The 23,122-nt window shown below is 33.6% G+C and overlaps 3 protein-coding genes across 3 annotated transcripts; 2 read left to right on the top strand and 1 right to left on the bottom strand.

The window, feature by feature from the left end:
• Positions 1-3,462: 3,462 nt before the first annotated feature.
• Positions 3,463-5,456, bottom strand: LOC133190895 (acetylcholine receptor subunit alpha-like 2). The gene has a single exon (XM_061326576.1). The coding sequence runs from the start codon at positions 5,421-5,423 to the stop codon at positions 4,182-4,184; it is 1,242 nt and encodes a 413-aa protein (XP_061182560.1). The 5' UTR covers positions 5,424-5,456; the 3' UTR covers positions 3,463-4,181.
• A 9,313-nt stretch (positions 5,457-14,769) lies between these two features.
• Positions 14,770-16,301, top strand: LOC133190894 (acetylcholine receptor subunit alpha-like 2). The gene has a single exon (XM_061326575.1). It carries the CDS (start codon positions 14,807-14,809, stop codon positions 16,016-16,018), a length of 1,212 nt encoding a protein of 403 aa, XP_061182559.1. The 5' UTR covers positions 14,770-14,806; the 3' UTR covers positions 16,019-16,301.
• A 932-nt stretch (positions 16,302-17,233) lies between these two features.
• Positions 17,234-17,998, top strand: LOC133190705 (acetylcholine receptor subunit alpha-like). Its single transcript, XM_061326392.1, has one exon. The coding sequence runs from the start codon at positions 17,234-17,236 to the stop codon at positions 17,996-17,998; it is 765 nt and encodes a 254-aa protein (XP_061182376.1).
• The last annotated feature ends 5,124 nt before the right edge of the window (positions 17,999-23,122 follow it).

Raw genomic sequence — 23,122 nt, 5'->3', positions numbered from 1 at the left:
TTGCATGAAAGGCTAACTCCTTTGTTTATCCAATGGATACAAATGAAGTCCATGTATTTAGTGCATGCCAAGTGTGAATTTCTCGCTTGAACAGAATTAATGACCCGGTATTTAACAGTTGAACAGGTGAAGAGGACCGAAGATAAACTAAACTGAAAACACAGAAAAGCCTAATTTGGAGAAACACAGTATCAAAGATTAATTTGATTTGTAAATTTTAATTTTATCATTTGATAAAGTAAAGAAATGGTATGTATTAACAGACAGTCATGTATTTTCCGTTCAGATGATATTACCAGGGACCTATATACTAACATAGTATATAGGTCCCTGATATTACACGTATTACAATTTCCACAATGTCGAGTTATAACTACATGGCTTCCTTTCCTCAAAGAAATTATTAAAATAGCATGAAATTATGGTTTAATCTGTTAGAAATAAACAAAAAATAATTACAAGGTTTATTTTTTTATAAATTAACCATGAATACTTTTTGAAAATATGGTTTATTCCGTAATGAAACAAACATGAATACATGACGACATGGTTTATTCGCCTATTAATAAACAAACATACATAATTAATGAAAATTAGGTGTGTTTAAGACCATAGGGAAAAAAAATTAAGGTTGAACGACGAAAATAATTTGCACATTTCCCTTTTTCATCGATTATCACAACTTATTTCTTTTATATTATTTAAATCAAGTATTGATTGAATAATTCAGTGATGACGTTTTATGAAATGAATAAACGATTAATTGCTTGTTTTCAGTTTTATTAAATATTATACAATTATGGATTCTTTTACTGGTGAATATGGTTTGTTATTCACCAGAAAAATATCAATATTGACCGAGGCGAAGCCGAGGTCAATATTGATATTTTTCTGGTGAATAACAATTCACCAGTAAAAGAGTCCATAATTGTTTTATTATATAGTCCGGATTTGAATAAATAAGACATTGGAGGCTGCATGCCGATACCTTTTTTTCATTAACGAACCTCTGTCGTAAAATAATAACAATAAAAAAAAAGCAGATTACAACTTATAACTTTCGTGATTTCATTTCGCTGTGTGTAAGATAACGAAATGTTTGGAAAAATAATCATGCGATAGGCTTGCCTAACATTTTTCCTGCTCAGACACACAGCTGGCTCCGGCCGTTGTAACCATATTGTTTTCAACGTTGGGGTATTGATTGTGACGTCACAATGCCGCTGCACGCGCACTGACCCTGAATACGGCTTCAAAACCAGTGAAAATGTAGTGTTATAAACCGTTTGCGTTTGTATAGATTATATAGGGGCTATTTATAGACTATATATTAATAATGTCAGTAACTTAGATCCGCCAACCGGAAACACCACCGTACTCACGTTTTTGCTATTTCATGGCTGTTTATAGAAAATGAAAGTAGACTTTTAATTAATGTACGATACTTACTATGCGAGTGAAATCTAAATATAGTTTACGGACATCATCTTGTATCTATTGTATTGTTAAAAGAGTAAGTAGGAACTCTGGTGTACCCATTTCGGAGTTTATTTGCAAAATTTATTAATTTATAAGTATAAATAGATGTATTGTGTAAAATTTTAACAATATCGAACGTGAACATAAATATTATATGTGACCTAATGTTTGAATTTAATCTGCTATAAAATCAAGTGTCTCCGTGGTATAGGGGTATGATGCTGGCTTAGCAAACGAAAGACCCGGGTTCAAATCCCGTACAATCCTTTTTTTATTATTTTTTTTTATTAACTAAATGATAGTATTCAACATGTGAAATGAAAAAGTTATGACGTCTGGTGTTTACAAACTCATAAAATCATTATTTCAGTGTGATAAATATTCTATATAAAACGAATCTTCTATACACATTTTAAAGAAAAAGCAATCAAATCTTTATATCCTTATTGGCATTTTTTATATGCTCCAATATAAATGTATACATTTAATAATTCTACAAATCCAGGGGGGGGGGGGTCCGACCCCCACCCCCCAGAACTGCGCATGCTCTTCTTTTTTCCCTAAGCGAGGGACACAAATTCTCTGAATTAGTTCAGTGTTTCAATTGTAGCTATCTTCAATTCATTTAGAGATAGGTTCAATTATTTGAAGATAGGTACAATTATTTGAAGATAGGTTCAAATATTTGAATATATATTAATTTGGCGTTCCATAAATCTCTGGCCGTTCTACAGAAAATCGACCTCGCCTTTTGAACCCCTTTTTATGTCTGTTTCAAATGCCGGTCTATGAATTTTTTTTAATACCGTTTTTTTTATTGTGTACATATAATTTGCCCAACCTTTGCAAAAATTCTGAACACTATGTTGGCAATCCTTTTGTTCTTTCTTTAAAAAGTAGCTAAAACGTATGCCATCATATTCTGTATTTTACCGAAATATTGTTCAAGTCTACTTTTGAGGCCTAATATATAGCTCCTACATAATTCATATTCGGAAGTAGATCAAATGGTCAAAACATTGTCAAATACGAAAGCTATATATTTCATATGAACAACGAGATATAAAATTACTTTTTATGTTCATGATCGTCAGAGTCTCATCTTATGATAATTTGTTGCAAACTTTATTTCAGTCAGACTTTAAAAAACAAATTCGTCATCATTAATTTACATTTTTCACATCTTTATAGAAGCGAAAATCCTATGAATTAAGTAGATTAGTATTAACTTATAAACAAGCCGATATAGAAAGAAAATATAAATGCGCAGAATATTTTGCACATTCTTTTTTTTTTTTTTTTTTTTTTGCTTGCTTGCTTTATGATGTCTCCAAAACCTAGAAAAATCAAAAGAAAGTTATTAGTCCCCTACCGGTGAAACCGGAGGGGACTATAGGTTTCCTCTGAGTCTGTCTGTCCGTCCGTCTGTCTGTCTGTCTGTCTGTCCGTCTGTCTGTCTGTCTGTCTGTCTGTCTGTCCCTCTGTCTGTCTGTCAGTCTGTCCCACTTAGTTTTCCGCACTTTTTTCCTAAACGCTTGCAGATATTGAGCTGATTTTTGGTATGTGAGTGTATCTTGATGAGTTACAGATCAAGTTTGCATTTCGTTCCGCTTCATTGATTTTTGACGGAATTACGGCCTTTTCAATTTTTACGGGTTTTCCGCAATTTTCTTCTAAACGCTTTCAGATATTGAGCTGATTTTTGGTAAGTCACTTTACCTTGATTAGTTATAGGTCAAGTTTGCATTTCGTCCCGCTTTATTAATTTTTGACGGAATTATGGCATTTTCAATTCTTAACGGGAACCAGATTACACTTGCCGGTAGGGGACTAGTATTGCTAATGCAATACTCTCAGAATGCTTGTTTTAAAATATATCTGTTTAACTAACAGGCTTATTTACGGAAGCGTATGTATGGGTTTTCCAGTTTTATGAAAAGATAAAGACCATCTTTGATTTCTCTCTTTTTTTTTATTGCGTAATTTTGTTAAATATTTAGCTGATTTGAAACTGTAACATTCTAGGTGGAGATGTTATATCTATCAGGTATCCTGTTTAGAGAAAAGGCATCCTGCACGGACTATTTAAAAATTACAATTTTTGTTTTAAGGCAACAGACTGTTCCCATTGTAAGTACATCAAACACTCATACATTGAGCTGATATTGTGATTCAAATAACTACAAGTTTTTTGTAGTTTTGTATAGGCCAGTAAGAAGTAATTTCAGTTTAAGGGAGGGGGGCAACCAAACATTTTCAGTTTGGGATGGGTGGGGTTAAACATATTTATTGAGGGGCACATCCATAAAGTATCTTTGTTTTCTATAGCATACTATATATCGGCAAAATTATTTGGAGCAAAGCTCCCCGTGCCCTCCTTCCTCGTTTCAAGGACTATGTTTTGTGCTTAAATTAACAGGATGAAAAGTGTATAATTTGTATCACTTCTTCCCATTATCATGAAAAAGAATTTGATGGAGGAAAACAAATCAACCAACATTCGGTTGGAGCACAATCAAGTTTCTTGCATTTCAAATCGATGATAATTAATTAATTAAGCTACCAAAATAAATATTGACAATTAATTGATACTTAATCATGCTTTCAGGAGCATCTAGGAGTTCAAATGATTCATCAGGCAATATTTGATTCAGGTGTACACATATGTACCATGATTGTTTTGCATAAAAGTTGCCGACAATTCAGGACATTTTTACCATTATCGCGTACACAACAACCAGTAAGATATATACCCCAAACGAGATACAGAAACATGCAATGTCAAAATTTTGCCTGAATCGCTCCCAGGTCATTGGTAATTGTTCCTGATCTAAGATTTCGTCATTTGGAATCCTCCCATTGGGTCGTGTTTCTCGATCATTCCTAAATATACCAGACCTAAGACCCGTTAATCTTGTTATGCGACTTATAAACTTTGGCATTTGTTCATTTTCCTTCTTGAAGAAAATCCGAAGTCCAACAATAGTGAGTATCACAATAATTCCACTTTCAAACGTCATTATCGTCAGTATGTAACACAAAATTGGAACAGGGTCGGAGTTTTTCGGGAGTGTTGCACTGAATATTGTCATAAAAACAGCAAACGAGAGTAAAACCGTCATGGCGAAGGAAACGCGTTCTCCAGATTCTGGGGGAATTAAGAACACACAAGCATTTAAGATACCCAAGCAAATGATTGGTACACATGTATTTAGCACCGAAAATTCTGACCGCCTTCTGACAGTGATCTCAAAAACACAAGAAGGAAAGACGTCAAAATAGGAGGAATATGCTTTCATGCTATGTATATCCCATTCTCCATGTTTTTCATAAATTGCAGACTTAATTCCTGTTTCCATTCTGAGCTCGTTTCCAATTCGATCAATGGTTAAAAATTTAGCGTAACATTTATGCTCATCAAAGGGGTAAAACTTAACGTTAGGCCGGCAGGTTACACTAACGGTTCCTCCCTTGATCCAAATAACTTGACCGTTTGCGTAAAGTCTAACTGGGAAAGAATCTTCCGGAAACACTGGAATTCTGTCTATTGGATTAGCCAGCGTGATAACTGGTGTCCACACGTGATCTTCGGGTACTACCAAATGTGACACGTTGCCATACTTTAAAGGGTTCCATTTCAAAAATCCGTCAATCCAACGTACATCTAGACCCATTGCAATAGACAATTGTCCGTTCACCTCATTAAATTCGCTGATTCCTCGTGGAAGAAATGTTACCTTCAATGCAAGGGTATCATTGTCGTTAAGGGTCGGAATGATTACTTTATTGTAAGACGTGTTTTTAAATAAATTATTGTATATTTGTGGACTGTATTTTTCTCCATTTACACACACAAAGACCACCAACAGTAAATACAAACGATCCATCACCACCGTAAAGTCGAATGAGCTTTTATCAATAATTATGCATGTCTGCTTTAACATATTGGTTAAAAGATACTAGAACGCTTGATAGGCAAGAAATCAAAATGTGGAAATACCCAACAGGGACGGCGGTCTCAGGCACGTTCACGCAAAACACTAAATGCTTATGATCTGTCATATTTATTTTATTCTATATGAAACATCTCATTAAATTTATCGTTTCCAAGAAAATTTGAAAAAAAACGAACCAGAATTCCCTGAAATATTTCGTAATTCTCACTGTTCTCATACTTTAATTGCTGGGGTTAAAATTTTTACAGTTATCTCTTTATCTGCAGGTGCACCATTTTAAGACAGACAATTGAAGATAAAACTGAGATGTGATGGATTCCAATCAAATCAAGCACGCCGTATCAATTTCTGTTGCAATTGTCTACACGAATCACGCAGCATGAAACTTTATATTTGAATTTGTTATTGTCTTACATAATCATATTTGATGAAAGGGAAAAAGCAAGGCTAAGGAATCACTTATGCGTCACCATATGATATTTAATAGTATAGTGTGAACCGATGCAAGAAGCTTATGCAGGTATTTCTCTAGTTTTCGTTATATATTGTAATTTATTAATTACCTGGGTCTTTTTTCATGAATGAGTTTCAAAGTTTAAGTCATGCACAATGAAAATTCCCAGCGATAGCAACTAGATGCATTATATTCAACAAGGAAATATTGATGAAGAAACAAAGGACTTACAAATTACTTGAGTAATAAGAAAACTTGTGGTAAAAGTTGATTTTCATAATATGAAACGAAACTTAAAATCACTTTTTCCCAGTCAATTTATTTTCTTTTATTACTGAATTCTGACAACCTCCTGTCATTGACTGTAGGTAAAGAACTTCTCCCAGGCATTTCTATATTTCGTGTTATACTTGCATCTTGGAAATTTCAAACCACTCCGATAATACTAAGCATGTCAGAGATCGCATTCAAACCGAACACTGCTTCATCTCACCCTTAAAAAAGACAGCACTTGCAAGATAAGGTTTAACTACAGGTTCTGAAAATCTCTGCAATACGATAGATAATTTTTACGAAGGTCACATCATTTGATATCTCTTTAAAAGCTTAGATTCTTACCGAGGGCTTGAATTTGGTCTTATCTCTAACAGGCTTTATTGCAGCTAGGTTGCAATCTGGTGAAATTTTCAAATTGAGTTATAGGGAGCTGCATTCCTCTTAAATGGTGAAACTGTTCCTGATCCATTTCATTTTGTTTTCAATGAATGTAACATAATGATCGGCGAGAAATTCATTATCAACGCGAAATCTTTTCTTCTTTACTTGTTCATATCTTAATTCTGTAGCTCTGAGTGACTTGATTTAAAACAAAAAAAGAAAAAAAACCGAAATAACAAATAAAGGGGACGAAAAAAAAGAATTATTCAATAGTTACATGTAAAATGAACCACAGCTGTTAGAACTAGATCTAACACGACATGCATGTATACAAGCAATAACCCACCCGTTTTCAACTTTACATTTTGATTACAGGACCAGTTTTAAATGGATCTTTGTTTGTAGTGGAATATCTTAATTTTTAACATAATTGGAAATAAAATATAGTAAGTACAAGAAGCAATTTCTTTATATTTTTAATTACTAGTACTCAAAGTATTCCCTGTTAACCTTAATACATGTCTAAAGTTTTTATACCTATGACCTGAAAACCTCAGCATGCTCATCTTTGGGATGCGCAAAAGACACTGATGAATAGCACTCTCAATGACATACATTAAATTGTAAAGTCGTCTTTTGATTGTTTTCTTGAGTTTTTGAATTTAGAAAAAATCTCACAATTACTAATATTTCGCGAATACGAGGATGGCTAAGATGTGTAAATGTTCTTTTCTTCAAAATTTCATTTACATCTCCAGGGTTATTTGCAGTGCTCAGCGTTGTAAGACGCAAGGAAATTAACCCCAGGACCGGTATTTGGACTTCCCTCACAGAAAAAACTGAAGAATTTTCCTCAATGCAATTTTAACATGAAACAACCATTGATTTTCCTTCCTTTGGGTGTAGGTTCATGTAATACTGGACCTCTTGACTAAAGAGAAAACCTGTATAAGAAATGTTTGGAGCTCTGGCTTTTCTTTGCAATAATAAAACGACAGCTTTCTCTCTGTTTCCACTTTTTGTAATTGTTCTTCCTTTTTGGCTGTAAAAAATGTACCAATGTTTTAAAATTCATAACCCAAATTAGCATACCTTTTTTGTAATAATATTTATTTTTTACTAGACCTTTGGCGCAATTAACAGGCATCTGTAAGGAAATAAGGCACCCATCTGATAAAGAAATATTTCTAGATACATTTTTCCTTTGTCAGAAATCTATAAACTGTGATGATGAATTGTTTAGTGTCTTAGCAATTTCTTTCACTGTAAATCTTTGGTGTTCCTACAGATTTTGATCAACCAGTTCAACTGCAATCTTGTAATACTCCATTTCCATTTTTGGATTTCTTAATCCATCTCAACACTGTCTAGTTTTAAGGCTTGTCTTTCCAGATATCAAAACCATATCTTTCATATTGGTTCTTCAGCGATATTTGTAACGAATCGCAGTTTTTACATACGCCCTCATGTCATCTTCTTCAAGTAGACCATTTTTAAACGGTTTTCAGCTCAGAATAGTGACCATGCATACTTTAAAAATGAATTTCTTTGCAAAGGGAGTAGGAAAAAGCATACGGTTTTGGTGATTGTGAGATTTTAAATAGTACTTCTCGACTGTGAAAAAATAAAATTAATTGCTTCTACATTTATTATGATAAACCGTATGTTGCATTACTTACTGAACGACCCTCGTATCATCATCTTTAAACTTATAAATTTTACTTCACTTATCACATTTGACATTTTTACATAGTAAAAATCACTCGCATCGATTTAATACTTTAAATTCCACAACGTATATACATGTATTTAAAACATTAACGACTTCTTTGTCATGCAGGTTGTTTTTCATGATGTTATACTTGAATGAATTAATTAAAGAAAGTGATTTTATTTAGAGAGTTTTACTTGAAAAATTCAAACAACTGTTTAATAAAATTTAAATGATTATTAAAACACTGTGAAAAAATAATGCACATTTATATAAATGTCACTACTGAACGGGAAAACTTTGCACGAAATACATGTATATTGATGTTTTCAAAGGCTTTTGGCTAAATGGCACAAATTCCATCCATGTTTTAAAAGAGGAATTTATCAAATTTTGTTGCCACTAGTCCTAATTGATGAACATTCCCCATTTTGAACCATTATTATATGAGTTTTACAAAATTCTGTGCATATAGTACTTCAGATATTCTATGCAAACTTTCTAGACAACGTAACAATTTTTAGGTCTGACTGCTTTGAAACAAACGTTTTTAAAAGAACATGTACATAGAGCTAGCTTTGTGAGTGCAGCAATGATGGTATTCCTCCTCCAGCTTATCTCAACAATACACCATAGTTATATCATTAATATTTATTTATTATACCCCCGCTTGAAAAGCGGGGAATATATATAGGTATGGGAGTGCCCATCGATACGACCTTCTATACGTCCAACCGTACGTCCGTAACACTTGGAGGTACCCATCTCTAATCCGCAACTCCTCCTATAACACTTAATTGAATTCAATGAGACTTCCAAAAATCTTTACTATATAGTGCCATTGTGCACCTCCTCCTTTATATGTTTGATAGGACGGATATTTTGGGTTTCCCATAGCAGAACAAAGACACTGACATTCTTTCTATAACTTTAGGGGGTATCCAATTAAAATTATAGCCAATTCCTCCTATACCACTAATTAACATTTAATGAAACTTTCACAGAATCTTTATTTACATGGTGCCATTGTGCACCTCCTATTTTTCGTGTCGATCAGACAAATATTTGAGGTTTTCCATACTAAAACAATGGACACTGCCATTCTTTCTCTATTGTGCCATTGTGCACCTTCTATTGACAGATATGTGAGGTTTCCCATAGGAAAGAAATGGGACTTTGTCATTATACTCATATGGAAGCGGGGGTATCATTTTGTAAGCGCTGTGCTTACAACACCTCTAGCTTATAGTTTATTTATATTTTTCTATTTATCCATTATGATTATTTTATGTTAAACTAAAACATTGCAGACTCCGGAACTTCGAATATGGAGATAAATTAATAGAGGATATTCAATGTTTTGTAGATGAATATGGAATTTATTTCACGAGTGGGACGAGTGAAAATATCAAAAAATCCTGTCTCACGAGTGAAATAAAATCCATATTCATCTACAAAACATTGAATTTTCTGTTTATTACATTTTCTTTGATTTTCCCTTTGACTCTGTCTTTTCGCAACAGGGTGTCATAGGCTGTGACGTCATAGTTGACCGATTGAGACGTCATATGATAGCTATAAGCGATTGCGAGATTGGAAAACGGATTTTAACAACATATTTGGAGAAACTTTGGCAGTTTTAGTCTCTATCATGACGGTTTAGTTACTATCTCTATCTTATGACAGGCCAGAAATTATCTTTTTACCTACTTTGATATCCTTTCACACTGTGAGAGAATATCACTTTGGTATCCTTTCACACTGTGAGAGAATATCACTTTTATTCAATAAATAAATCACAGTATTTCATTATTGAAAATGTAATAATACAAGTTATCTCTCTTTGTCCGTACTTAACAATTCAAGCAATGATTGCCATCTGAAGCAGAATAGGTATGCGTTAACCAATCTGATAAAATTAACACGTATACAAACTTTACCCTTTATGTGTAAATGAAATTTTTGCGAAGAGTTCAAACTGTGTGTAAATCAGTATAAAGTAGGTAATTTACAGGCATTCTGTTAAATATTTTAGGGGTATTTTTTTTTAATTGTCTGATCACATTTCGTCTGGCGTCCGTCTGTCTAGCTGTCTGTCCTTCTGTCTGTCCGTCTGTAAACTTTTCACATTTTCGACTTCTTCTCAAGAACCACTGAGCCAATTTCGACCAAACTAGCCAAAAAGCATCCTTGGGTGAAGGGGATTTAAGTTTTGTTCAAATAAAGGACCACGCTTTCTTTCAGGGGAGATAATTAAGAATTAGTAAAAAATTTTGCGTCATCTTTCAAAAATCTTCAAGTTTGTTCAAATCATGACCCCTGGGGATAGGGTGGGGCCACAATGGGAATCAAAGTTTTACATACATGTAGGATTATACACTAGACAAAATCGCTAACGCACCACTTGATATTCTTGTATGTGAATTGAACATTTGCCTAACTGGTACTAGTATGTCTTATTTGCTATCTTTCCCAATACAGTGGAATTGACAAATGCATTGGTGTCATGACAAGACCCTTAAATGACCTTCTTGCCCGAAAACCAATTTCCCGACGTGCACCGCACACCGTTTTTTGCCCAGATATGAAGTTGGTGACCATCGATGGTGGTCCCGAGAGGATGCACCAGAAGCAGTCTCCCGGTTAGAAATCAACTAATATACAGCAATTGACTATCATATAGCCTAGTATCCATCCAGTGCCTTGGTGTCCATACCCAGTCCACCCAACTTCCGGTTGCCCCAATTTTGTGGAACAATCTAGAAATTGCCGTGTGGTGCTTACGTAATGCCGTGACTATCTATAATAAACATTTTTGTTTGTTAATCTATTTGCAACAACTTTTTACTAGAGGCATGCATATTTTTTTAATTGTTTCAAATTTTTACAAAATTATCCGAAGGATCCCCTGAAGATACCATACTGATTGCTTTAGCACGCTCTTCAAGGGTCAAACACCGCATACAGTGGAATATTTTTTCTGAGTTTTTAATTAGTACACAGATAAATAACACAAACAAAAAGAATAAAATAGAAATTTATTCCTCCAAAAAGGTATGGACACGATTTTCATTTTTTCTATGAAATGATTACGCTTCAATTAACATTGAAGTTATTTATCAGTTAACATATTTTAATGCTTCATTTTGTACTGAGGTACCATTATTATACATCAAATACATCATTAACAAGTCTAAAAAGTAAAATATTAATTTTCTTTGGTGGTGCGTTAGCAATTTTGTCTAGTGTATATGAAAAAAACTTTAAAAATCTTCTTCTCAAAATTTTACAAAGGAATACATAGGAATTTTTTTTGCAAAATCTTCTAAAGAACAGCAAAACCATGATTAGTCATTTTGATATGGAAGCATCCTCAGATAGTATAGATTCACGTTTGTTCAAATCATGACCCCGGGGATAGGGTAGGATCACAATGGGGGATCAAAGTTTTACATAGAGATATATAGGGAAAAAAACTAAAAATTCTCTTCATATTCTCTAAAACTGCAAAGCCATTACATGTATTAGTCATTTTGATATGGAAGCATACTCAGGTAGTGTAGATTCATGTTTATTCAAATCATGATCCCCGGGGGTAGGGTGGGGCCACAATGGGGGATCAAAGTTTTACATAGGAATATAAAGGAAAAAAATCTTCTCGAGAACAGAAAAGCCATGTTTAGTCATATTGATTTGGAATCATCATCAGGTAGTGTAGATTCAAGTTTGTTTAAATCATGACCCCCGGGGGGTGGGGCCACAATGGGGGATCAAAGTTTTACATAGGAATATATCTTTTAGGAAAAAATCTTCTTCTCAAGAACAGAAATACCATGTTTAGTCTAATTTATATGAAAGCATCCTCGGGTAGTGTTGATTCATTTTTTTCAAATGATGAACCCCGGGGATAGGGAGGGGCCACAATGGGGGATAAAAATATACAAAGGGAAAACATTTTCTGCTCAAGAACAGCAAAGCCATTTGTTATGCTGATATGGAAGCATCCTCAGGTAGTTTAAGATTCAAGTCCCCATCCTGTAAACTTTTCAATATTTAACTGATTTATGCTTTTTCCTAGCCAATGTGCTCAGGTGAGCGATGTGGCCCATATACCTCTTGTTTTTTTCTAATGCATACATATGTACTAAGAACAACGTTTGTTTGTTCATCTAATTTTCGCCATTTCTAATTTAAGTTATATTTGAACTGCTCTTTCTATTATATGAAAGGGTGCAATTTTTAACCTTTTAATGCAACATTTTTTTTTTAGACAATTTCAATATCTGCACGAGTGTAAATATTGCTAAGCTTTCACATGGTTGAATGGAAATACATCAGGAGTAAATTAATACTCATATGCTTAAAAGTTAATTTTCACCTAGTCTGACTAGATGTAAATTTTGCACTAGGAGTAAAATAGACATGTGCAAATCTTGGGTACGTACCCTCCTTTCACATGCCCCAAAATACACCTGGCTGCACAATTTGTGTACATGTACAGGAATATATCACATTTGTACACTTCAAATGTATAAAAAAAAATCATAATCAATCTGTGAATTTAGCATTAACTCATACTATAGCACAATTTTTCGATATGAGTGGGTCTTTGCTCTATTTTTTCGAAGGATTGTCCTCAGGAGCTGCGTAGCGTAGTACCGGTAGTTAGCGTGTTACTCTCGAAGGAAAATGTTACTCAGGATTTTTATTGCTAGGCTTCGAATCCACAAATACCGCATTATTTTTTAATAACATAATAATTTTGCCAAGAAAATTTTCCTCAGAAAAGTTTTGTTTTTCTTTACTAGTATTTCATTTTCAATATTGAGAACTTAACTCTAAATGCGTGCTAAATTCACACATTGAATATGATTTTTATATATATGAAGCTATATGCATTCCATACGCCTTGTTCACCCATCTCCTTTTACAAATTCGCATTTTGCACCTATTTGTATTTACACACATGTGCAGATTTTTGAATTGCACCATTTCTTGATAAATTGCATCCAGATCTATATTACAAGGAGAACCAGCCCTCTGCTTCGTCAGTATATTATACATTTTAAGTAGAAGTTGAATAAAAACGGCGAGGAGAACGGGAACTACAAGGACAGTTGAAGAAACAAATATTCCCCAGGTACATGGGAAGAACATGGCATTGAAGAAAAAAAGTAGAAAAGTCCAAAACAAAATCTACAGAAATGCATGGAAATTGCTAACTTGATACTGATTTACACAGTTTGCTAGTGTATGTGAACTCATCTAATGAAATATGGAGGTAACGAACATTACCTCAGGTCATAGTCCATCAAAACGAAACAAATCGGGAGCAGAGCAAACACGGATCTCCAAAAACATCAGAGGCGCGATCAGATGCCATGGAGAAGTAAGCACCCTCTGTCGACCGGTCACATCCATAAGGTGCTCCTTGTCATGATCGCGTAAAGGGAAAAATCCGTAAAAAAAATCCAGTGTGTAAATAATGACCTAACAATTGCATGTAACATGACAAACGTCAGTCAGCATTTGACCTATAATGATAGATTGTATTTGCTGATAAGGTCATTGTATCGACCATAGAACTTGCAAAATGATGACTTCAAACGAGACTGTTGAAATCCTTGTTTCATCAACTTGTTAGTTAATAGCTTGCTCCGTTTTAAAAATTGATCGTACGTAGATTATTCTCTTGCGTATCGAATCAACTGGGAGACATAAACCCCATTATGCAGAATGATGATAAGGGTATGTTGCTACATAAGTAAGGGAAGTTGACTATAGAAAAGTTGAAGTAATCACGTTTATCATAAAGTTTTGTTGTTCGTTTAACCATGAACGTCTTTTTTAAAGTAAAATATCCAAATATGAAACAGATGTGTCAGACTCTGTTATATTCTTTATTTCAAGTTCACTAGGATATATCGAATCGACTTGTGAATGAAAGTAACTATTGTTAATTGATAATACTCGAAAAAAAATCTCATTTGTACACCAGGAGTTAAATGTGCATACATTTAAAAAAATATAAAATTTACACCTGCATGTGAGTAAATAGGGGGCTTTATTTTTCATTTTTAGAACTCTAAATAAGACAAAATACATGTATAATGTTTATCCATAATTCACAAATTTACATAAATTATTAAAATACAGAGAGGGAAAAATATGTCATAACAGCAGATGATTCATTCACTAATCTGCAGGCACTGAATTTAATTCTTATATATATTATGCAATAACTATTGAATTATGTAATTCTGCATTTATTCCGTACTTAAATGCAAGTACGAAATGGTATAATATTGGATAAAAAGGCAATGACTGGTATTGTCTGCTTATTCTAATTCTGGTAAATTAAAAGAATTAAATGTAGATATTTATCATTGAAAACAGGATGAAATAAGCCACAGCTTTCAATAATCTAATCACAGACGGCGTTCGTGCACTTTCTGTAAACATAGAAAAAAAATTTTGTGTATCAAGTAGCACGTTGTGGTTGGAGCGTTAAATTAAGGAACTTGACTGATAGGTTCATATTAAATCGAGATGAGAATCTATCGGAGGGATTTCTTCTCCCGAATTATTTTAATCTTTATGTTTATTTGTTTGTACGCGAAGGCTTCGCCTGATGCTAAAAGACTCGTAGATGATCTGTTTAAAGGCTACAGCAACATGATTATGCCAATAAGCCAACACAATGATGTCTTGAATGTAACGGTGCGGTTTATACCAAGGGGGATAACTGAATTTAATGAAGTGACGAGTCAAATTTCCATAGCAATGGGAGTAGATGTTCGATGGACGGATATATATTTACATTGGAATCCAAAAAAATATGGCAATGTGACTCACCTTGTGGTTCCCGAGGATAAAGTGTGGACCCCCGACATCTCTCTAGCTAACCCGACAGACCGCATTCCAATTTTTCCTGAGGACTTATTTTCCGTCAGAATTTATTACAATGGTCTAGCTATTTGGCTTAAAGGAGGAACTGTTAGAAGCACGTGCAAACCAAACTTACGGTATTACCCATTTGATGTACACACTTGTTATGTGAAGTTTATTACTCTCGATCATGTGTTCAAAGAAATTAACCTTATAGCTGAATTAAAATTAAATGTTTATGCCAATTTTGGAGAATGGGATATTTTTGATAATTCGGCATATTCTGAGCCATTTGATTTTTCAAGTGCTGTCTATAAATTCAAAATCAAGAGGCGCCCCGAGTTTTCGATTTTAAGTATATGCATTCCGATTCTGTGTTTAGGGTTGCTGAACGCTTGTGCATTTCTGATCCCTCCAGAATGTGGGGAGCGGATCTCATTCGCCATAACGGTCCTCCTCTCATTTGCGGTTTTCATGACAATTGTGAGTGCAACGATGCCGAAAAATACCGCCCCTGTTCCGATTCTCTGCTACATCCTCATGCTGATGTTGTTAGAGAGCGGGATAATTGTTGTGGTGTCCATTCTGGGACTTCGTCTTTACTATAAGCCTGACCACCTAAAACCCCCAGACTGGCTAAAAGGAGTCGTGAAAACTCTTGCTGGTTCTAAAAGAAGAAGCGCGCCCCCTTCGTCAACATATAGGGAAGTTATTGACAACAATCAAACGTTATCTGTTCAAGAGAACATGGAATATGAACATATAAAATGGGTTGACGTTGGACATGCTTTTGACTATTTTTGCTTTACTGTATCGTTCTTTGCATTTATCATAACTGTCTGTGCATATGCAATCATTGTTATGGCTAACTAGTGTTTGTTAGAACATATACTTTATTGTGTTATGTTATGATTTGCCTAAGAAACAACTTTATAATGTTTCCCATTTGTTTCATATGTGCATAGTTTTAATTGCATGGTTTATGTACATTTAGCATATACACTATTTTATGTTCTTTATTAGAAAATTAATTTCCTTTTGTTTGGAAATTTAAAATGATTAATTTTGGTGTCTTTTATTTACCGTTAATCAATCAAATTCTGCAATATGACTACTGTAATTATTTGATGAAATAAAATCTACATTCAGAACATCAGTACAAGTACTAATTTCTGGAGAGAAAAATATTTTCCCAAAACCAAATTAAAAATCAATTTTCACGAAAAAAGTTACATGTGTATATGAATAGCTATTTAGTATACATTCAATTTGTTTTTGTGTATATCAATTGTACGATTGATAGAAACCAGATTTTCCTCCTACAAGAGTGTGTTATACTGTATATGAAAACTGTATTTGCTTCTTCTGTTTATAAATTTCCCTTTCCACCGGGAGATAAAGACCGAGATATGTGGCAGCAGATTTACTTATTCACCAAATACTCAGTGAACGAATAACAAGGGTCTGAATTAACGTTTTCCAATGCTAAACACAATGTTCTGTCTTAAAGCTCTTGTCACTTTGTTGTTTTGCGTTAAAGTGTCAAAGTCGGAATATTCTACTGCAGATGCACTTTATCTAAGACAGACCGCCAATTTACAGGACGTTTTGCTGAATAGAAGTGACGAAAGGTCAAGTTACAGAAAGAATATTCCACCATCTATAATGGTAACCATTGGACTTTATTTTGAATTGTTGAGTCTCAACGAATTTGATGAAATACGGGGTCGATTTGAATGTAACGGGATGCTTCGGTTAAATTGGTCTGATAGACGTTTATCCTGGGACCCACTGAAGTTTAATAATACAATGCTGATACCTTTTACGTCGTCAGAAGTCTGAAAGCCCCAAATATCACTTTTAAATACTTTCTCTAAATTCATCATCATCAACGACAAAAAGGAAGAATTTGCCATTTGGTACACAAATGATGGAACTGCTAATTTGCTTATCGCCGGAGTGTTTGACGTCACGTGTGATCCGAACGTAAAATATTTTCCATTCGATTCCCACGAGTGTGTTCTTCTATTCATTCCATTTGAAAATTTTCTGTTTCCGGAATATGCCTCGCCATTTACGATAGATATAATGAAGGATCCCATTATCAAAGAAAACTTCGAAGAAAGAGATGACGACGGAAAGTGGACGTACCGGACAACGAATCCGTGCATAGTCAAAATACCAAATCGGGAACTGTTTGCTGTGGCATTTCCTGTTACAATACATCGACGATCTACCTTTGCCCTCGTGAACATTATTCTTCCAGTGATGATGCTTGGGTTTCTTAATCTTACCGTTTTCTTCCAGCCTGTCCAGGCAGGGGAAAGAGTTTCTTTCTCAATAACAGTTCTCCTGTCTTTCACGGTATTTATGGTTTATATAGGGGAGATAATTCCTGAAACTTCAAACCCAATGCCGTTGCTAAGTTACGTACTTGTTTTTAAACTGGGATGTAGCACCTGCATAGTAATAGCCGTTACCATAGTGACGCGTCTTTTCCACAGAGAAAAAAGAAAAGTGTCGCCATGTGTACAAAAACTTGTGTCTAAATTTTTGAACATAGGTTCACCTTTTTCTTGCAAAAAAAGAGATGATGATTTGTCAAACATAACAGACAGACAGAATACGTCACGTGACGATGACCGTGGAAGCTGTGATGTGACACAAAGTTTAGACGAACCAAAGGACGATTGGGGCAGAATGTGTTTGGCCCTAGATAAACTCTTTTTCTTAGTCTTTCTTGTTCTTCTGCTAATGGAATCCGTCTCTTACGTCATAGCTTATCTTGTGATGTCAGGAGAGAGAGGAAATAAAGATATGACCTCTCAGACGTGTACCAGTGGAATTGAATAATTTGTAATAAACGTGTTCTTCGGATGCTTCATACGTGTACTAGTATATTAAGGATGTCCTACCCTTAACCAGGAACAGTAACTATTGAAATTATTATTTATTTATTTAAATAAGTCTGAAAATGATTCATTCATGCTGCTTAATAATGATCCAAAGATAGTATGAGGTTTAACTTTTTGAAACAGTCTTGTAAATAGTTAAAAGGTGCTTCCTTAAAAAAGGACAATCAATTGACAATTTCAGAGACATCCTTTAAGCTTGCCTTATATACCAATGCTTATTGGTATGAAATTGATTTGGAAGTTATTTGTAGTATCTTGTTTTTTTTTTTGTTTTTTTTTTAATTTGTTTGTTTTAATAAACTGATAAAATGTTTGTTAATCAGTTTTCAACAGGAAATGTTTAATTTATGTGTTTAGTGATATTTCCTTAAATATTATTTGTGATTTTTTTCTGTATGAATATTGATACATTTAATTATGTTGCTGCGAAAAAAATGGCATGGGTAGATACACATTCCTTTGTGAATTCAATCACTTTTTGGTGAGCATTTTCAGTTACTTCACTGCTGATTTTTAGAACCCGAAGGATGGACAAGCTAATGAAAGTAAAGAGATTCATCGAATGTTGACTAAATTGTGAAAGGTACATGACACATCTGTACATTATAGGGTGAGTTTAATGTACAGCACTTCAGTTGGAATATATCTGCGTACGTATAGACTTACAGAATGCATGTACCTTAATTAATTTTTTTTTTTAAAGTTTGTTTAATTTATTCTTGTTAATTATTTCCTCTGTGAAGGTAATTCCTTTGTAATTCAATGTAATTGTTGTCAATATATAGCTGTGATAAAAGCAGTGTTGCTATACTTAACTAGTTTATATGCTGCTTTAAGTGAAACTTTGCAAGCAGTTTTAGGTACAATCAGAATATATGTACAAAAAGTTATATATCACCTCTCGAATCTCTGATTATTTCCACAATGGTTATAAAAATAACTTTTCCTTACATTTGCATTGGGAAATATTAACCAAAGCCTATGCACTTTATTTGTCAGTATGCAAAAAAATTACTTTCGTGTATATGTTTAGATGAAATTTACTTTTGTAAAACAAATAATTCGACAATAAGCATGTGTGGAAATGAAGTATAGGTCACCATTCCACAATCTGAAATTGTTGAAGTAATTGTTCATAAATATATATCACCAATTGCAATAATTGATCAATCTTTAGTCTGAAATAACGTGATGATGAAAATAATTCAGGGAGCCATTTGAGGACACGCACACAGAAGCTGATTGTGAACGCCGTCAGAGGAAAAAAAATTAAGTGTGCAACTGAAAAGCTGTTCGTTTTGTATTAAAATTTTACTTTTTAAGGTATTACTGGGATTAAATTTTTGAACTTGAAACATGAGAAAACTATTGATTTGATGAATATTTCTTAAAGAATATTTTACCAGTAAATCAGTTTGAGTAAAATATAAAATGGTGCTTGGCACATGGAATTTGAAAGGGAATATATTTAAGAAATATTTTAATATTATCTGTTTACAGACTGCAATAAATAAAGTCTTATATCTTCACATTAACTCGGCTTCGTATGATCAGTGTCAACAGTTCGTAATTGTATATTTTGTATATTTACAGACCGTATAAGTATTATTACAAATACCAACGCGTTTTCTTTGCAAAGTATATTCATAGAAAAATTGTAAATTCTAATAACTTTGTTCAAATTTCTGCCTCTGACACTGTTCATAGCAGTGCCACTTTTGTGCTTACTTTGCTGATTAGTGATTTCTATATAACAAAAAAAGTTGAAAAGGGGGGGGGTTACGACATGGATCCCTGGTTCAAATGTTAACTGTTTAAATACGTGATCAAATCTACATACAAGCCTCCCTCCTCTTAAGTTAAAATCCTTAATGGTGAGCATCTTTAACGTGAGCGAAACGTTTTAATTGACACCTCGTGACCATTTCACTCTTTTATTTAATATTCTTCTGCCACATAATATTAAAATTTATGGTTTTAAATTTACTTTCACCACATTTTAACACTGCGACGCAACCTTTAAAAAATAAACGCCACTTCTTGGTGATGTGAATATCTGTTCATTCTGTCTTGACTGTGTATATGTGCTTATCTGATGAGGAATATTTTTGAAACAGGTTTGAAGCTGCTGATGCTAGTGTAGAAAGCTTTAAGTGATAATTTGTTTGTATGGGGGTCTCAAAAAACTTTTTTCCCTAGAAACATATGACTGCTTCTGACTTTTCCTGTGCATGTTCATCCATTTTTGAAACTAATTGTTCTATCTACATAGTTTTGAAAATAAATTATCTGTTCCTGATTCAGCAGAAGAAATAAGTTGATCTCCATAATACATACTCCTATTATTAAGTGTACTTGTTGAGTGATTGCAATTTTTTTCGGCAACTTTTAGTTATTCATAAATTTTAGGCATGTCACTATTTCAAAAATCTTTTACCTTTTTTTTTGAAAAAAAATGTGCATAATTGACGTTAATAATACTTTTCATACATGTAGTAATAATTTGGTCTAAAAAAATTAGTATTTCTTCGTGAAATAACCTTTTTGAATATAGTTAAGATTTTCTAGTTTTGAATAAAAAAAAAAAACAAATGCTGTTCTTCAGAGTACAACAATTGGTGGCAGCAGATATGATTTTAGGAGAGATCTTTCATTTAAGCGGATAATTCATTCTGGCACAGGCATACAGTACATCAATCATTTTTCAGTTAAATTTTCTAAAACAGAATCTTCCTCTTGCTGAGCATTGCGTATTTGACAAAAAATCTAGAAATATATAAGTATGTATGAAGAATCAGTTCTATTCATCTACAGTGTTTCTCAAATAAGAGTACATTTTAAGCCTTCTTGAATCGATTCTTCACACGCAGCGAGCAATGCCTGGTACATGTATCTACACTACATCAGCAACTGGGTTAAAAACTGGAATGCTTTTAATATAAATATTTTTCTGAACATTAATAAGCTTTTCATCGAAAATTCATGTATATATCTATGCCTAAACATATTTTTGGGAGGAAAAACTGTTAACTGTCCCACAACCTCCCTATCTTATCTTATGGAAAGCCCACCAAAATACCAAACCAAATTTCACTGGAAGTTATTATAAAGTTTATATTATATATATTTTAGTTTGTTAATGACATTAGAAGGAAAGACAGGTTTGTGGAACAAAGGAAGTGACATACAGTAATTGCATGTATGTGCATGGCTAGATAAATAAATTGAAAGAGGTTTAATTAAATTCCACGAACTACAATTACTAGAAAGATAATGTTAGAAATGTTAATAGTAATATGCTTAGTATTTTTTGTTTTGGAATTACATAGAGAAGACCGATCCGATCGTTTGATGTTAAGTAAAGAAATTTAAATGGAAAGAGTACCATATTTGTATTAATATTAGCGGATCAAAATTTCGATAAAGAGACTTGGGCTTCCCCGATAAAATGAATCCCCATAAAAAATGTTAAAAAAGAATGTGTTAGGGAGCGGGTGTACAACAAACATTAATTTGAAATTTTAAGGAAGGGAGTTTGTCCATTCATCATTTACTCTGTCTTGCCATACTCCATACTGTCTACGCAAGTTTCAGAATAAAACTGATATATTTTAGGTCATCACATGTAAATGCCTGCATGGAGTTCAGTTACCCTATTGAGAAAACATGGGAATTGGACCCAGAAAAAAATCTTGATCCTATCTTTACCTTGAATTTTGAGAAGGTATTAATTTTTGTCCATCCATCATTGTTCAACGGAAAGAGCCTTAGACAAGCATCCATAGATGCAAGATTTTGAAGTTTTATCGTATCTTGTATAGGAAGTACTTTTATTATGGTGGCATATTACTGCAATTACCACTTGTCAAATGTTTGCGTTGACTTGTGAGATGTTTATGTTGACTTTTCAGAGAAAAATATCGACTTGTCAAAGTTTTTTGTTGACATGCCCTGTTTAAAAATTCAACATGAAAACGAGTTCATGCCCATTTTGTCTTCTGCCACCACATGTCAGATAACTTTGTCGACTTGTCAGATCATTATGTCGACTTGTCAGATCATTATCTCAGATAATTATGTTGACTTGTCAGTTTTTTGTTGTTGTTGTTGTTTTTTTTTTGGTTGATTTGTCATTTATTCACGTGTCTTAAAATTCAACAAGAAAATGTGTCCATGGCAAGCTTGTACCATCCAGTTGACATCTTATTTTACTGACAAGTCGACAATAGGAACTGACAAATCATCATAACTATCTGACAAGTCGACATAAAAATACGACAGGTCAACATATTTATCTGACAAGTTGACGAAACATTCGACAAGTTGACATCCTTATCCGACAAGTCGACTTAACATCTGACAAGTCGACGTGTCAGAAAATTATGATGATTTATCAGAAAATTATATCGACTTGTCAGATGTTATGATATGAAATAGATGTCAGTTAGCGGCATTATCAAGCTTTAATATCAAGATACCGAGTTCCTAATCATGAGGATTATTATCTGTCAAGTCAACATAAATGTGTGACAAGTTGACTTAAGAATCTAACAAGTTGACATAAAGATCTGACAAGTCGTCATAATTATCTGATAAGTGGTTGGAGAAATAAGCCACCAAATTTCATGTCTTGACCAAGCAAACTCTATACATGCATGTACATTAAAAACCCTTTGTCTAGAAAAACTGCCAGCTTTGGATAATTTTCTGGACTTACTGAATTGTTTAACATCTTTGGTAACTTACTTGGACCTTCTTTTTTTATTATTAAACTTGTTAAACTACTCTGTGTGAATTCTCAATTGATCCTATAAAACTTTGAATAAATTTATGTTAATTATATACTAAACGATCAATTGGATTTATTCCACTTTGGATAAACTTAGACATGATTAAACATATCTTTACTTAAACCGTGTAACAATTTCTTAACTCTCTGCACGTAACGATATTTAAGACTTTAATTTTCAATCTGCACTCTTTTTCGAGACGGTCATATTGATATTTTCCCATCAAATAGATCACAGGTTTACCGCTTTTTCTCCTCAGTACATACAAGTAA

The sequence above is a fragment of the Saccostrea echinata genome, unplaced genomic scaffold (assembly GCF_033153115.1).
Source record: "Saccostrea echinata isolate AGI-Se365-2 ecotype Australia unplaced genomic scaffold, CSIRO_AGI_Sech_v1 ptg000022l, whole genome shotgun sequence".
NCBI lineage: Eukaryota > Metazoa > Mollusca > Bivalvia > Ostreida > Ostreidae > Saccostrea > Saccostrea echinata.
Note: the sequence above shows the minus strand (reverse complement) of the source record. Positions and strands in the feature narration are given on the sequence as shown.